At 35.1% G+C, this 17,193-nt stretch overlaps 1 protein-coding gene across 6 annotated transcripts; it reads left to right on the top strand.

Annotated features, from left to right (window-relative positions):
* Positions 1 to 442: 442 nt before the first annotated feature.
* copz2 (COPI coat complex subunit zeta 2) lies at positions 443 to 15,284 on the top strand. 6 transcript variants are annotated; one of them, XR_010894595.1, is made up of 11 exons: positions 443 to 520; positions 1,903 to 1,971; positions 2,420 to 2,504; positions 6,336 to 6,427; positions 6,652 to 6,707; positions 7,445 to 7,522; positions 10,675 to 10,726; positions 11,093 to 11,252; positions 13,606 to 13,644; positions 13,865 to 13,897; positions 14,547 to 14,592. XR_010894595.1 is itself a non-coding variant. In XM_067381613.1 (10 exons), the coding sequence occupies exons 1-10, from the start codon at positions 461 to 463 to the stop codon at positions 14,592 to 14,594; spliced, it is 612 nt and encodes a 203-aa protein (XP_067237714.1). In that variant the 5' UTR covers positions 443 to 460; the 3' UTR covers positions 14,595 to 15,284. The 6 variants fall into 6 exon arrangements, 2 of the variants coding, with proteins under 2 accessions (XP_067237714.1, XP_067237715.1); XR_010894594.1 differs by having other exon boundaries at positions 11,093 to 11,268; positions 14,547 to 14,585; XR_010894593.1 differs by lacking the exon at positions 13,865 to 13,897 and having other exon boundaries at positions 14,547 to 15,284.
* The last annotated feature ends 1,909 nt before the right edge of the window (positions 15,285 to 17,193 follow it).

The following is a 17,193-nucleotide window of genomic DNA, read 5'->3' as shown; positions in this document are numbered from 1 at the left end:
ATGATTTGCAGAGTATGCAGACTATTATTATTTTTGTTGTTATTATATATGACATTTTAATTCATGTATTTACAGTAAGCTGTGTGTAAGCAAGATCCTTGATCGCTGAACCTTTTCAGCTTTGCCGCCCCCTGTCGCGCTAGTAAGAGGTGGCGTTACATAATTCATTGGCTTACAGCGGTCGTTCATTATCTATTCATTGCATGTCCTGTTGGATGTGGCAGTCACGTGAAACCTTCTATTCAAAACGGGAGCAAATGACATGACGCCAAAAATATTAATTTAGTTCCCAACACTTCTCAACAAACAAGAGCTTACGATGAAAGCCGCCATTTTGGCTCGTGTATGGCAGCGCTGCCGATGTAGAACTCTATGAAGGTTTGAGCCAACATGGCGGCTTGAGGGCTGTAGTTGCAGACACGCCCCCTGTGAGTCAGAGGGTTTTAGGAGCGCTACTGTAATGACAGCTCAAAGCTGTCCACGTCAACACTGTGCTACCACCATGGACTCCGCGGCTCTGGTGAGATATTTTTACCATTTAATCGCTGTTTTTATTTCTTTTATTCACTGTAAACGCTGAAATAGTAGACCGACCGGCTTTGGCAGCTTGTGCGCAGTTTTTCTCTTGGAATCTATGGAGAAATGTGTTTTCGACAGCAACTATTTTCTTTTTATATTATTCAAAGGCTTAGCTTGCTAAGTTGGAACAATATTTAAGAATATTTAAGTTGTGAACTACTGAAAATGTGTGTCGTCTTGAAATATAAATGCTCGTGCATGTATTTTTTTCTCTCGCGAAAGCAAACCCGTTGGCAGAAACAGATAGTTTCTGTTTACGAGCGATCGAAAATTAATGGGAGCAAACCATAATATTATTTTTCTGATTATGAACGGTTCGGAATGCATGATGTTTCCACTTCTCGCGCACTACGGGTTTGTTTATGTTCATTCTCCACTTGTGTTCAGTTTGTTCTGAAAGTTTTTCTCGGTCTAGTCGTGGAAGATGTGGCTTTTCAGAGTGGGACGTGGATGCCACGTCCTCGATGCGTCTCTGCCGGAGCGGAGCGCGCGCTGCCTGTATGGTGCGCGTGATTGATTCCACAGGTGGACACTTGGAGGAGATCAGGGTTATTGCTTGCCATGGACTTTTTAATACTCTTATGCGTTGAGCTATATCTATTCTAACTACAAATGATTAATACTGTAGCTGTATAAAAATAGCAGCACCTCTAGTTATTCTACGAAATAAATGCCTTTTATGTGGAAAAAAGGTGATATTTAAAGTGCATTGATTTGAAACATTCTAGTGACTTTTAAAATAAAATAAAAAAAATGAAATAGATTAATACATTTTATGATATATTGGAATATTATAGTTCCTTTAAAAGGGTGATGTAACAGTGTTGGCAGTTTTACTGTTAATTTATTCATAAAAATACAAGGCTTTGCATTGTTTAACTTAACAAGGAACCCTTACTTGGATGGAATGGATATATGCTGCATATTTTATTGTTATTTTCAACAGAATATATTACTTAAAGGGTCATCACTTTGCATTACTGTGAAATAGATATTGCAAAGTTTCATTGTTGGGCCCTGAAGGTCTGCATCGAGACATGATTCTCTTGTATTCCAAGGTGACCAAAGGAAATTTTTCTCCTTCTGTTCGCCTGGCTCAAGTTCTGTGATACACTCAGACTTTGAATCAGTGGTAGTCAGTGCATGACAGAACTTTGGCCCGGCCGGACCCAGTCGAGAGAAAGCCAACAAACCTTCTCTTTTTCATCGTCTTTTTGTCTGTCTGTAGGCGTGAAACCATATTATGTGTATTTATGACAAAACAAAACAAAAATCCCCGTATTGTTGAATGCGTGAAAATAATGTTGATTTATTTTCAACCAGGAACCCTCGCTGTACACTGTAAAGGCTGTCTTCATCTTAGACAACGATGGAAACAGACTGCTTTCAAAGGTGCTTAGACCCTTTCTGATATTCTTTCTTTTTGCAGAAAATGTTTTCAAAATTATTTTGAATTGCTCTAAACAATGCACATTTTAAACTGTTAGCACATTCAATATTTAATACATTGAAGAGAACAGAGATAGAATCTTATTACTTTTCCTAGAAAGAGAAATGAAGGAACTTGATATCTAATAAAAACATAATAAAACATTTATAAAATATTTGATGTGTATTTTGGTTATTCAAAATGATGCTTTATATCAGTTGAGGTGCTTAATCGTGCTCCGAAATCTGAATTCCTGCAGGGTTTAGTTCCAGCACTAATCAAACACACCTTAACCAGACAATCCAGGTTTTTCTTCTCCTCCTTTATGTGCCACTGAAACATTTTACTTAGGAAAAACAGTCATGATTATATGTGCTGTGCAATTATGTATGTACTCATGTGCATTTACAGTACTATGATCCAGAACTCTACCCTTCCATGAAAGAGCAGAAGAATTTTGAAAAGAACGTCTTCAACAAAACACATAAAGCTGACAGTAAGTTCATTATTTAACAGCGTTTATGTTGCACTTTACTAATCAGTATCCCAGATAACAAAAATATGAATGTTTTGCTAACCTTCCCATTAAGTTACAGTATGAAAATGCCATTTCTGAATGTTCTATGAACATTCAAAAAATTTTTTAAAAACGTTTGCTCTTGGTTATAGGAATGTTAAGGAAACGTTCCATTTGATCATTCATCAAACATTATGGGAATGTTACTTTTGAATGTTCTCTGAACGTTCTGAAACAAGCAGTAACATTTAAAAAATGTTAGACGAACGTCCAACTAAAACGATGTATACATAATGTACATTATCAAAGACCGAATAACTTTGAACATATATTCTATTAACATTATTGGAAGAACACTTGGAGAGAACCTTTCCAGAATATTAGCTAAAGTTCTGAAAACTTTCCCTGTTAGCTGGGATGCTGCCAAATGTATAGTGAGTAGACCTGATGGGCTGCTTTATGTTCCAACTCAAGCTCTTCTCTTCAGATCACTGTTTCCTGCTAAATTCAGGGGAGTTTTGAGACTTTATTGTGTCGATTAGGATCAGATCCATTCTCTAAGTAAAATTAGAAGTGTCCCAGATTAGTCCCAGATCAAGTTTCAATCTAGTTTACAGTGGTTCTTGGTCATTAGAACATGCATTTGCAAGGTTCCTCTGGGGCTTGTAGGTCAGATTACTGGAAAACTGGGTGGAGAACCTGTTTCTAGAATACATAAATGTTTCTGTTACTTGCCCTGTGGGGTGAAGAAGTATGACACCTGGATAACAAAACCACCCTGATCCTTTCACCTGTTTAGGTGTTAACTGACTTAGCTTGGTTAAAATACACACCTGTGTTTGTCTCTTATAGGTGAATCCGATGAAAGGTGAAACTGTCTGATCTGTTTAAATTCTTGACTGAGAAGTGGCAGAAATAGCTTTTGACCTCCAAATGTTGAGCTTCACATGAAACTTTCAGTAATCAGACACCTGGGCCTTTTAGCGCAGCATCTCAAAGTAAAACACTGATCTGGGATCAGCTTTCCTAGTGCATATTAATAGACAAAACTGAAACTGATCTTAAATTTGCAAAACCTACTGTGCTGTAAATTGCATTTAAGCATTGTAGTTTCCACGGTCTTGTTCTACCCAGCTAACAGGGAATGTTCTCAGAACTTTAGCTAACGTTCTGGCAAAGTTTGGTCAAAGTTAAGAATAAAATACTCTTCCAGTAATGTTAATAGAACATTTATTCAAGGTTATCTGGCCTCAAAGCTTTAGCACAAAAACATTATTTATACGTTTGGATACGATATATATCTGTCTTTTTTTTCCGGAAATGTTTGTTGTATGTTTGTATGACGTTTTTTTAAACGTTACCAACTACTTATTTCAGAAAGTAACATTGTCATCATGTTTGCAAAATGATAAAAGGGAACATTTGCTTATGTTTTTTCTGTAACATTCTCATAATCAAGAAAAATGTTTTAAAACATTTTTTAAAAAAAGGATGATTTTATAGTTCTGACAACATTCAAAATAATGTTTTCATAACTTAAAGGTCCTCTAAGCGATATCACACATTTTTAGTGCTCCAGTGAGCTTTTATTATGGGGGCGTATTTCAACCGATCCAGGAAAGACCTCAATTCGATAGACCTACAACCAATCAGAGCTACAGAGTAAGTGACGTAAGTTGAGCGACGCATAGTTGTCAACAGAACTCTTCTTAGCGACCATCGGGCCAGGAAGGACGGCAAAGACATCTTTCCCATCGACAAATGCCTTGATCGCGGTCCTCTGTTCCTCTTTTAAAATGAATGCGCTGTCGATATCTTCTATAACGGACGCGAAGGCGGAATCTACACATCTCAGTTCTTCAACAGCAGACCTTTCGCAAAGACTCGCCCCCCTTAGTTACTGTTGCTTTGTCCGACAAGCCGTTGCGCTGTCCCGCCACACAGAGTGGAAAATACATCGCGGAGCAAAGAGGAAACTGACAACACATCGACAGACGAGACAGAGCAAGTTACTTATGATATTAAACAAAGTCCCAGCTTTCAAACTGTGTAGTTCTTTAAAAAATTCAAACAATAAAAACCGTTTTGTGGCTCTTTAATGTGTTGTGACCATGGTCGTGACAGATTGCTGTAGCGCCTCAGCTCAAGAGGCTCGTGAACCGATCATCTCTTCCTACTAGTCCATTTATAGCATCAAATAAACATGAATGAACATGAGAATGAATGTTGTTTCAAACGCGGAAAGACGTCAATATGCACAATTTTTCAAGTTTAACTCCACCGATGTTAATCTTCTAACTCCTGACTGCTTTGTCTGACAAAATAGCGGATGCAGCGTTCTGATTGGTTAGATCGCTTGTCAATCAAACTCCCCAAGCGCTCTTTGATGACGTGGATGATTACGTTTCTGGTGATAATCAGTCAATCATCGCCCTGACAATGTGATTGGTCCGAACAGTTTCTGTTCGGGCATAATTACTCCTCTACGGATCGAAATGTTGTGGGCGGGGCTAAGTTCGGCTGGCATCCAGGCTAACTTTTAATGGGAATGTTAGCAAAATTTTCTTAGAACACATTTTTGTTAGCTGGGTATCTATAATGTTGCCCATTAAAGGGTTAGTTCACCCAAAAATAAAATTTCTGTCATTAATTACTCACCCTCATGTCGTTCCACACCCTTAAGACCTTCGTTCATCTTCGGAACACAAATTAAGATATTTTTGATGAAATGCGATGGCTCAGTGAGGCCTGCATAGACAGCAAGATAATTAACACTTTCAGTGCCCAGAAAGGAACTAAAGACATATTTAAAATGGTTCATGTGACTACTGTGATTCAAACTTAATGTTATGAAGTGACGAGAATGCTTTTTGTGTGCCAAAAAAACAAAATAACGACTTTTCAACAATATCTAGTGATGGGCGATTTGAAAACACTGCTTCATGAAGCTTTACGAATCTTTTGTTTCGAATCAGTGGTTATGAGAACCAAAGTCACTTGATTTCAGTAAACGAGGCTTCGTTACATCATAAATGTTTTGAAATTTCAGTAGTTCATGTAACTTTGGCAGTTTGTACGCGATCCAAATCACTGATTCGAAACAAAAGATTCGTAAAGCTCAGAAGCTTCATGAAGCAGTGTTTTGAAATCGCCCATCACTAGATGTTGTTGAAAAGTCATTATTTTTTTATTTTTTTTGGCTCTAAAAAAAGTATCCTCGTCACTTTATAATATTAAGGTTTCTGGGCATCTGAAAATGTTAATTATCTTGCTGTCAATGGAGGCCTCTCTGAGCCATCGGATTTGATCAAAAATATCTTAATTTGTGTTTCGAAGATGAACGAAGGTATTACGGGTGTGGAACGGCATGAGGGTGAGTAATAAATGGAGAAGGTGGTCACTGCAGAGCAAATGGGTGGAGCTTACATTAGCTCCCCCTCACTGGACGTCTAGCGAGGGGGAGCGAATGTACAACCACACCCTAATCCTACCCTAACCCTACCCACAACTCTTTCTCTCCACCCCACTGGACGTCATAGACTCTGCAGTGAGTACCACTTGAATAAATGACATAATTTTCATTTTTTGGTGAACTAACCCTTTAAATAACAAAACAAATATATATAAGGTTAATTAAGACTAACTTTGGCTTGATAAAGACTTGCTTGAAAGTGTAAAAAAGATTATATAGTTTGAGAACAGTTTTTCTTTCTAGATCTCTGATGTTTATATAACCGAATATACACATATGTACAAATAAATTGTATATCTTATGTATTGTAAGTCTTCTGGTTTCCTGTGTGTGCACAGATGAGATTGCCCTCTTAGAAGGGATGACGATAGTCTACAAAAGCAGCATAGACTTGTTCTTCTATGTAGTTGGCAGCGTTCAAGAGAATGAGGTAAGTCCTGTATGCAGATGAGTTGTCCTGTGATTGAATGAAGTGTTGTCCAAACTCCAAACTTGTCAATGATTTTGCATGTTACAATAATTCTTTCCGACCATTGTAGAGTTTGTCATTTTTTTTTCTCCAAGAGGATACAGATATAACAAAAAGTCAGCTCTGTTTCATCGCATTTCCTTTTCTGCCCATCTCTCTCTCTTCCTGTATTTGTCTGATCTCAGCTCATGTTGATGGCAGTGCTGAACTGCTTGTTTGAGTCTCTCAGTCTGATGTTGAGGTGAGTTCATGCTCTGATATATATTCTAACGTTCAAAAGTTTGGGGTCAGTGAGATTTTCTTAATGAAATTAATACTTTTATTCAGCAAGGATGCATTAAAGTGATCAAAAGTGACAATAAAGACATTTATATTGTGGCAAAAGATTTCAAATAAATGCTTTTTTTTTTCTTTTCTTTTTTTTCTATTCATCAAAGAATCCTAAAAAAAAAGTAAATCAGTCTCCACAAAAAACAAAAACATTGATAATAATAAGAATAAATATTTCTTAAGCACAAAATCAGCATATTAAGATGATTTCTGAAGGATCATGTGAGTAATTCCTGCTGAAAATTAGGAATAAATAACATTTTAAAATATATTTAAAAAAAGAATAGAAAACTGTTATTTTAAATTGTAATAATATTTGATTAAATAAATGCAGCCTTGGTGAGCATAAGTCAAAAACATTAAAAAATATTACCAACCCCAAACTTTTGATCAGTGCTGTATGAAATCTGAAGCCATGTAATATTAGGACAACACTGAGGCCAGTGTATGTTTTGATATTTAAGAACAGTTCCATTGACACCACGCCGTTCTAGCTGCCTATAGGCTAATTTATGTCAGAATTCCCATAATTTTTGGCATGCAAGCCTCCTGTGGTAACCATAGAAACTGGTGAAGTGCAGCACCAGGATGTCAAGGATTTCACAGAAGAAGACTTGTGTGCTCAGGTGTCTGGTTCTTTTCCAACAGGAAGAATGTGGAAAAAAGGACTCTGCTGGATAATATGGACGGAGTGTTCCTAGTGGTGGATGAAATCATCGATGGAGGGTAAGTATTAGATAATAAATTATGCTTTTCTAGGACCTGCACATTCAGTTAGGCAAGAACAGCAAGAGAACATACACCACCAGTCATAAGTTTGGGACCAGTAAGATTTATGTTTTAGAAGTTTCTTATGCTCACCAAGGCTGCATTTATTTGATCAAAAATATATTTTTTTTTATTTATTCCTATGATGGTAAAGCTGTATTTTCAGCATCATTACTCCAGTCTTCAGTGTCATATGATCCTTCAGAAATCATTCTAATATGAGTAGTTGATGATCAAGAAACATTTGATATTATCAATGTTGAAAACAGTTGTTCTGTTTGATATTTTTGTGAAAATTGTGGTACATTTTTTGGGATTTATTGATGAATAGAATGTTGAAAAGAACAATCACGTTTTATCAATTGAATCCGTCTTTATCCGAATAAAATTATTTAAAAAACATTGTACTGACCCCAGCTTTTGAATGGTAGTGTGTATGTGCTACTATGGACCTGTGATGCCTTGTACCCCTTAACAATATATTAAATTTAAATGAATAAATAAAAAAAATATATATATATTTTACCTATATTTGCTATTAAGTAAAATAAACAATTAACTTCCCAAACAAAATGTGAAATTATAGGTCTACAACAATAATACAGTGACAATACAGTTAAAGAGGTCATATATATTTTAATATGCTCCTTGAGGTTTACATATAATGTTAAAGTTTTTGTACAAAAAACAAATCTATATGTGGAAAAAAGATTATTTTCAACCCTCATTCTGATCCTCAATACATTTTTTAAAGCGCGGCTCCTTTAAGGCTTGTTAGTTAACGGCCACTGTCATGATTGGCTAACGTCACTGCATAGGAAACCGTATCAATGCCAAAGTGTTTCGAAAACATTATTCATATAAAACCAACATTTACAGTCAAATTATTAAATAATTTACTTACTTTAGTTAGCTGCTTCACCTTTCAACAAAAGTTTTCCCCATTACACTGTGCCTCGTTTACAAAACAATCTGCAGTCAAATGCTCTGAACAAACATATAATCCTCCGACATGATCTGGGATTCTTGAAGACTGTTTATAATCTTTTTTAAGTTACATAAAAACGTAGATTGGTCTAATCTGATACCAAAAAGTAAGACTGCTTACTCCTTGGCTAACTGCTGTGTGATAAGACTAAATCTTAAGAAACATTCTTAACATAATGGCTTTGTTTATGCAACTGGCCCCTGGGCCTGGTTTTTCAAAATGTTTAATCCGGATAAAATTGATCCGGATTTAGTAATCCTTTTTTGCGATCCGTGATCACGTAATCCAGCTTACTTTTGGAGCCAGTTTTTTAAAGCAACATCAGATTGGATCAATCTGATCCGGATAGGAACTTTTCAGGATCACCAAATCTGGATTTCCAGTGCTTTAAGGAGGTCCTAAAGAAACATGTTGATAGAAAGAATATGGGTTTTGAATTAAATATATTTTTGTTGGATATTTACAGCTGTTTAGGGATTGTTTTATGGCACCAAAATTTCTTTTTACTTTAGAGTAGGTTACCGAAAGGCTAAATATGTAGACTAATGTCTGCATTTAATTTATTACTTTAACAGTTAAACTAATCAAGAGCAAGATAAAAATGTGTATGTATATTACATGATAAAAATGTTGTATTTTTTTATTTGTTTTAAAGTTTTACTACATTTTCCTCCTGGAATCCACCTTGAAATCCTACCCCCTGTTGGGATCAGGATAATCCTGTTTTTTGGATCAAAGTGATACAAAAAAGTTCTGAAAAACCCAAACTAAAGGTTTGATCCGGATCAAAACCAAGATTGGATTACGTGATCTAATCCGATTATGTAATCCGTTTTTTCTTTTGAAAAACACATTTTCAAGATTTGATCCAATCCGTTATCCAAAATCCTAGTGGATTACTTTTGAAAAACCGGGCCCTGGTGTAGGCAAGCATCAGCCGTTAAAGGATTAGTTCACTTTCAAATGAAAATAACCCCAAGCTTTACTCACCCTCAAGCCATCCTAGGTGTATATGACTTTCTGATGAACACAATCAGAGAAATATTAATAAATATCCTGATGCATCCAAGCTTTATAATGGCAGTGAGCAATGCCAACGAGTATGAAGCTCAAGAAAGTGCTTCCATCCACATTCATCCATCATAAACGTACTCCACACGGCTCCGGGGGGTTAATAAAAGCCTTATGAAGTGAAGCGAAGCGTTTGTGTAAGAAAAATATCCATATTTAACAAGTTATGAAGTAAAATATCTAGCTTCCGCCAAACCGCCTTCCGTATTCAACTTACGAAGAAAGTGTAAAACTCTCGCAGTTCAAAATGCTTACACTATGTCCTACACGATCAGTTACGTTTTTTTCTTAAGTTAAATACGGAAGATTACAGAAGAGGATTAGGGCCAAGCAATAATAAAAAAAAAAACCATCTCAAGATTAAAGTTGTTAAATTTCGAGAAAAATTTCAAGAAAAAATTTGAAATAAAATGTTGAGAATAAACTCATTAAATTACGAGAAAAAACTTGTTAAATTATGAGAACAAATTCGTTAAATTATGAGTTATATATAATTTAACGAATTTGTTCTCGTAATTTAACAACTTTTTTCTCATAATTTGAGTTTATTCTCAACATTTTATCTCGACTTTTTTCTTGAAATTTAACGACATTTTTCTCATAATTTAACGAATTTGTTCTCGAAATTTAACGGGTTTTTTCTCGTAATTTAATGACTTTATTCTCAACATTTTATCTTGACTTTTTTCTCGAAATTTAACGGGTTTTTTCTCGTAATTTAATGAGTTTATTCTCAACATTTTATCTCGACTTTTTTCTCGAAATTTAACAACTTTAATCTCAAGATGGTTTTATTTATTTTTTTTTATTGCTTGGCCCTAATCCTCTTCCGTAGGTAAAGGACTTTCTTCCATGAGCAAGCCGATTGTATTTTGTGATCTTTTTACTCAATTTTAGTGATGGTTCTTCTTGTCAACCAATATGGATTTTTAATTTTTGTATTTTATTTAGTTATTTACTTCATTTACTGCACGAACGTCATCAGGGGGAAAATACTTGCCCACTAAGATACAGTACACCCATTTCATTCATATGTTCAACTTGTTTACAGGGTGATCCTGGAGAGTGACCCCCAACAGGTCATTGAGAAGGTCAACTACAGGGTAAGAAACTGGATGAAAGATCAATAAATAATTGTGTAATGAACTGTCAATGCTTGTCCTGTATCTATGAGTTGTGCTTCACAATGCTCTGAGACCTTGTTATTAAACCCAGTTATATCAATAGTATACTGCAAGTGAGCAGTTTCTCGCTTGCCTTGTTTTTTTACCCACAATCACTGCTTCCTGTCTTTATAATTACCTTGGCACATCATTTCAGCTTGACAGGAAGTTCCTTTTTCTATTTGACCAGTTTGAGGTTCTTATTTTGAATGTGAAAGAGACAGAAGGCTCCATTCCATAACTAATGTGTCCCTTTCACATAAATACACGCATGCAGACTAAATGTCCCCTCTCTTGCCCTGTCAGTGTGTGTCGGAGCAAGCGTATGGCTTCGTCCTTTTTGATTACATCACTGGTAACGTGGAGGGCCAGGGAGAGAGACGGCAGCTACTGTAGCTCTCCTTCAGCCCCCCTCTCCCTCTGCTTTAGAGCTGGAGAGAGACGAGAGGGAGAGAGAGGGATGAGGGTGAGAGAGTGGGCAGGTAACTGCATGGCATGCACAAGCGTGTGTGAAGCTCGAAAGAGGAACAGCTGTAAGCGAGGTAGCCGATCAATATTAAGAAACCGTCCCGCTGACAACTGACCATAAACCTTTTGCTGCGGAGTGGGAGACACTGAGTCACATCTTTGAGTTACGCTCACATAAACTCACTCAGTCAATGACCGGGCATGACTTCAGCAGTCCACACTTCTGATTTATGCTGCTTTGAGTTTGATTTTTTTTTTTTACTCCAGTGCAAGGGGGAAAATGCTGTCTGCTTAAATTAAGGTCTAATCTAAAGATTTAGTCTCGGGCAAAAGTATTTTGAAAATAAATCTTAAATATATAAAATAAATCTTATATTATATAATATATATAATATATACAGTCGTGCTCAAAATTATTCATACCCTTAGTAAATATGACCAAAGAAGGCTGTGAAAATGAATCTGCATCGTTAATACTTTTGATCTTTTATTTAAAAAATCTACAAAAATCCAATCTTTCATTGGAGAATAATAATGTTAAATGGGGGGAAATCTCATTATGAGAGAATTTTTTTTCTCTAATACACATTTCACACAATTAATCATACCCTTTTATTCAATACTTTTTGCAACCTCCTTTAACAGCTCTGAGTCTTCTTCTATAACACCTGATGAGTTTGGAGAACACCTGACGAGAGATCAGAGACCATTCCTTCATACAGAATCTCTCCAGATCCTTCAGATTCCCAACTCCATGTTGGTGCTGCTTCTCTTCAGTTCACTCCACTCATTTTCTTTAGGGTTCAGGTCAGAGGACTGGGACGGCCATAGCAGAAGCTTAATTTTGTGCTCAGTGACCCATTTTTGTGTTTGTTTTGATGTTTGTTTTGGATCATTGTCCTAATGGAAGATCCAACCACGGCCCATTATTGGATTTCTAGCAGAAACAGTCAGGTTTTGATTTTTTTATCTGTTGGCATTTGATAGAATCTATTATTCCATGTATCTGAACAAGATGCCCAGGACCTCCAGCAGAAAAATAAGCCCACAACATTAAAGATACAGCAGTTACTTTTCAAATGTTTTATGGTCAGAAGAAGCAAAAAATTTGCTTTTTTAGCAGCAAATACTTAAGAGGGTTTTGGTGCACACAGGGGTAAAAAGTACCCCATGTGTACAATGAAATATACTGCTGTATCTTTAATGTTGTGGGCTTATTTTTCTGCCGGAGGTCCTGGGCATCTTGTTCAGATACATGGAATAATAGATTCTATCAAATGCCAACAGATAAAAAAATCAAAACCTGACTGTTTCTGCTAGAAATCCAATAATGGGCCGTGGTTGGATCTTCCATTAGGACAATGATCCAAAACAAACATCAAAACCAACACAAAAATGGGTCACTGAACACAAAACCAAGCTTCTGCCATGGTCATCCCAGTCCTCTGACCTGAACCCTAAAGAAAATGAGTGAAGTGAACTGAAGAGAAGCAGCACCAACATGGAGTTGGGAATCTGAAGGATCTGGAGAGATTCTGTATGAAGGAATGGTCTCTGATCTCTCGTCAGGTGTTCTCCAAACTCATCAGGTGTTATAGAAGAAGACTCAGAGCTGTTATCTTGGCAAAAGGAGGTTGCAAAAAGTATTGAATAAAAGGGTATGATTAATTGTGAGCAGTGTGTATTAGAGAAAAAACATTTCTCTCATAATGAGATTTCCCCCCAATTAACATTATTATTCTCCAATGAAAGGTTGGATTTTTGTAGATTTTTTTAAATAAAAGATCAAAAGTATTAACGATGCAGATTCATTTTCACAGCCTTCAGGGACGTCACCAGGGGGACTTAACTTTAAATTAGATTTTTTCATTTATTTTTTTATTTTAAATAAATGAAAAATGCAGTGAGATGACACTGTTTTATTTTCTAATTTTTTGAAAATGTTATTGTTATTTTTTATTTATTTATTTATTTTATTTTTTTTAGTAAAATTGCAAGTCTATTATCACTGAGTACATAGCTATCACCTTTTTTTGTGATCTTTAGAAATGTTAGTGAATATATGAATTATCTAGGCTGTCGGAAGAGTTCGTAACGGCAAACTAACACTTCTGTTAGTTGGGCAAGCTGGCATTATCATCAGCCAAAGATATTTACAGATGATTTTGGAGCACAAATGTTGTTTAACAGCAGTGGCAGATGATGAGTTGTGGTGTTGTTGATCTTAACCTTCACTTTGTTTTGCTGTAGAGTGACCTCACTTTGAAACATCTTGCACGATATATCCAGCTTGGTTGGTTGCGGTTTGTTGTTTAATTTTTAAATTTTTCTTGATTTTGTTTACTTTACAGGCAGACGACAGCCCATTATCAGAACAGAGTGTGGCACAGGTATAAACACACACACACACACATATATATAAAAACATACAAACGCACTGACACTATAATGATGCATTTTTCCTTCCTGTTGTGAAACATTTTAAAGCTTCAAACTAAAAGGTCTGAAATGTTTCCCTTTCTGTCTAACCGTCATTAACGCCTGCACTGTCATTAACATCTGTATCGCCTGTCTCGGTCTAACCTTTGCCACTAACTCTAACCTTGACAGCACATCACTGAGAAACTGGCTCTCACCTCTAATGTAAGTGCATGAACACTCGCACACAAATGACAAATGTGCATGCTGAAGTACATTGAAGCTAGTAAATATTTAATTTAATCTTTTGGGAAAATCTTTAAAATATTTTGTTAGAGTGACAACAGAGGCGTAACATCATGGTTATGGGAATTAAACTCATGTAAAGTGAAGTTAAATTATAAAAGAGACAGCTGTAATACGAGTCCAATACTGTGGTCTTCAGATGCCCCCTTGTGGCCGTAATATAAAATAAGTTTATTGGGGAACTTTTGTCATTAATAATTATACTACACCTCATTATTGCACTATTCAGTCTAGTATTTTGCAAATTAATTTATTTGCATCTTTCATTTCATAATAGTGTTTATTTAGCTACATAATATAAAATCAGTGTATATTGGTGTTTTACAGCTATATTACACTGATTTCAGTAAAGGCATTTTATTATTATTACTCACAACATATGGAAGGTCTGTGAAATAAATCCAAAAATCATATTATATTAACTGATTAACAACTCAATTTAGTGTCATGCTGCAGAGCACACTGAATTGCGTATGTGGAGTAATGAACCTTTTTGAAGTGTGTAGTTTTTTGGTTGATCCTGCAAATCCTCCTCCTTCACTGAAATTTTGTGTATTTTTTTTTTCAGGTGTTACAGTCAGCAAAGGAGCAGATCAAGTGGTCAATTCTAAAATAAGCCATATACTTTCCATGACCTGAAGGAATCTGTAAATTATTGAAAGGGAATTTCATTTTTATTTTTTAGCGATATGTAATTTAATTAAGTGGTGCAATGAGTTACATCTCATGTTTAGTGCTGAAATATTTATATTTTTTGTCAAAATTGGGTCATTTGTTTCTTAAATGAAATGCAGAGGCATATTTGTTAACTGTCTGTGTACAAATACCTGTCTATTTCCAAAGCAGCTTTAAAGCAATGTTTTTGTGTGTGTTTGTTTTATATTTATGTTGTTCTGTTTAGAGGAGGTTCAGTCATATTTTCTTTCAGCATGGCCTGTGATATAAAAAAACAAAAACAAATCACAGATCATAACTTGATTGTCGAATCTTGTTTTAGTCTTGTCAGATTTGTCATTGTTGTTTTATGACTGCTTTACAACCTTGTGTCGAAAATATAATTCACAATGTTCTGTTACATATAGGCTTATAACTAAATATTTTGCTATTTTAAATCAATTTTGTTTAAATGAGAAAAGGGCAATATTATGAATTCAATAAATATAATACAATGAATAACAATAAGTAAACAAAATATATTTTATTAATAGGATTTATTTTCTAGTAAAATAAAATGTTTAAGCCTATATCTCCTGAATTTGTTTAATTTCTCTAAACCATGGTTTTGGGAAATAATTACGGACGAACATGTCACTAAAACTAATAAATATGTTTTTATATTATTTAAATTGTGGGGTCGTTTCTGTCTTTTCCAGTCTGCACGACAACGATGCAGCTTCTCTATTGGTGAGAGAAGAGTGAATGTGGACCAATCAGATTTGGCTCATCATGAATATTCTGCATAAATACGCATATATTTAATATTAATTATAAAGAGGGCGTGGTTTAGTCTGCCATTGGATGCCGTAGGCCAATGGAAAGCTCAAAGCCGAGTCTCCACCCACATGGCTGAACCAAAGGGATTGTCTGGAGAGGAATTGAGAAAGCGTGACTGGTCAAGGTTAATAGAGGAGGGTGTTGACTTTGGGAAGCGGAGGAGGCGTTCAACACCCAATCACACTTCATTCTTTCTGGTCGGAACTCGTGCAGTATGTAGACAGCAGGTGCCTGTCCAATCAGACCTCTTATAGCACTAAATTAAACCTCAAATTCTAGTTCAGTTTCCTTCACGCCGTTAAACATATTTTAGCTAAATTAGATAGGCCAGCTAAACGATTTGGAAATGATGATGCTAATAACCACTGAAAATTTAACCAAATATTTTGTTAAATAGTTTAAAATGTTAATTATTTTTAGAGGTTAAATGTAGTTGTTTCAGGTAATTTTTAGAGTCGACAAGAGTAACGACAACAACAAATAACATATAGGCCTTTATAAAGCAGGTCGGCTGCATTAAAAGGCCTATAGGACCTACATTATAATATGACGCACAATTTACAAAATATTAGCCTACATAAAAAAATACAAATAATTTGAAACAGTAAACATTATTCTTGCATAAAATCTTCATCGATCTTAAAATGAATAAAATAACAATAGCCTATTACATATCTAGCCTAAATTAGATCTAGCCTACTTTTTTTTTATATATATATATATATATATATATATATATATTATGAAGTGATGATGATGATGATGATGATAATAATAATAATAACAAGAATAGGCTAATAATAATAATTACTGACACCAGGAACAGGAAAAACCTTTTCATCGCTGTTACAACTCCCTAATTTTGGTTTAGGGTTAGAAGGGGTAACATTGAGGTGTGTGGTGGTAGCAAAAGACAAAACGAAAAAACGGAGTTTATTTTACCATCAAAGAAAGGGGGGAAAAGGCGTGAGATAATAAGGAATAATAATTATATAATAATGAAGTACTAACAAAGTAACAAAACAACAACAACAACCCGAAAAAAATAAATAGCCTAAATAAATAAATAATAACCGTAGAATCGTTTGTAGGCTACTAAAATAAATAGCCTCCAGAGCATATACTAGCTATTAGGCCTATAAAAGTGGATTTATATTTGTCGTATAGCCTATGTAGTTGTTTGGCCTATGTAGTTTTTCTATCTGATAATTAAAAACCAGATTAAGTTGATTAATGTTAACACAAATTAACAAATATCGAGATGTAGAATTGTGACATTAAAACTAAATCATCTGTTCCTAAGCATTTTAACTCTAAATGTTAATGAGATATTTCCCAACAAATTTATTTGTTTATTTTTTTACTCATTATTACATCATCTTCTTAGATTCCATCTATTTTAGGATAGCATACGCCACAATACGTTCAATTATTTTCTGCTCAGTTTTATTTTTAGAGTTATATATAGGCCTATAAATATAGGCTACCTACTTACAATTTACGTAAGCAATTAACATTTTTAATTTTAGAAGGTTGATTTTTTTAGGGTAGGACTATACATGCACCTGGAGGAGATCAGGGTTATTGCTTGCCATGGACTTTTTAATACTCTTATGCGTTGAGCTATATCTATTCTAACTACAAATGATTAATACTGTAGCTGTATAAAAATAGCAGCACCTCTGGAAAAAAGGTGATATTTAAAGTGCATTGATTTGAAA

Source organism: Chanodichthys erythropterus, chromosome 3 (genome assembly GCF_024489055.1).
Source record: "Chanodichthys erythropterus isolate Z2021 chromosome 3, ASM2448905v1, whole genome shotgun sequence".
Taxonomy (NCBI): Eukaryota; Metazoa; Chordata; class Actinopteri; order Cypriniformes; family Xenocyprididae; genus Chanodichthys; species Chanodichthys erythropterus.
This window is presented reverse-complemented; position numbering and strand designations above follow the sequence as displayed.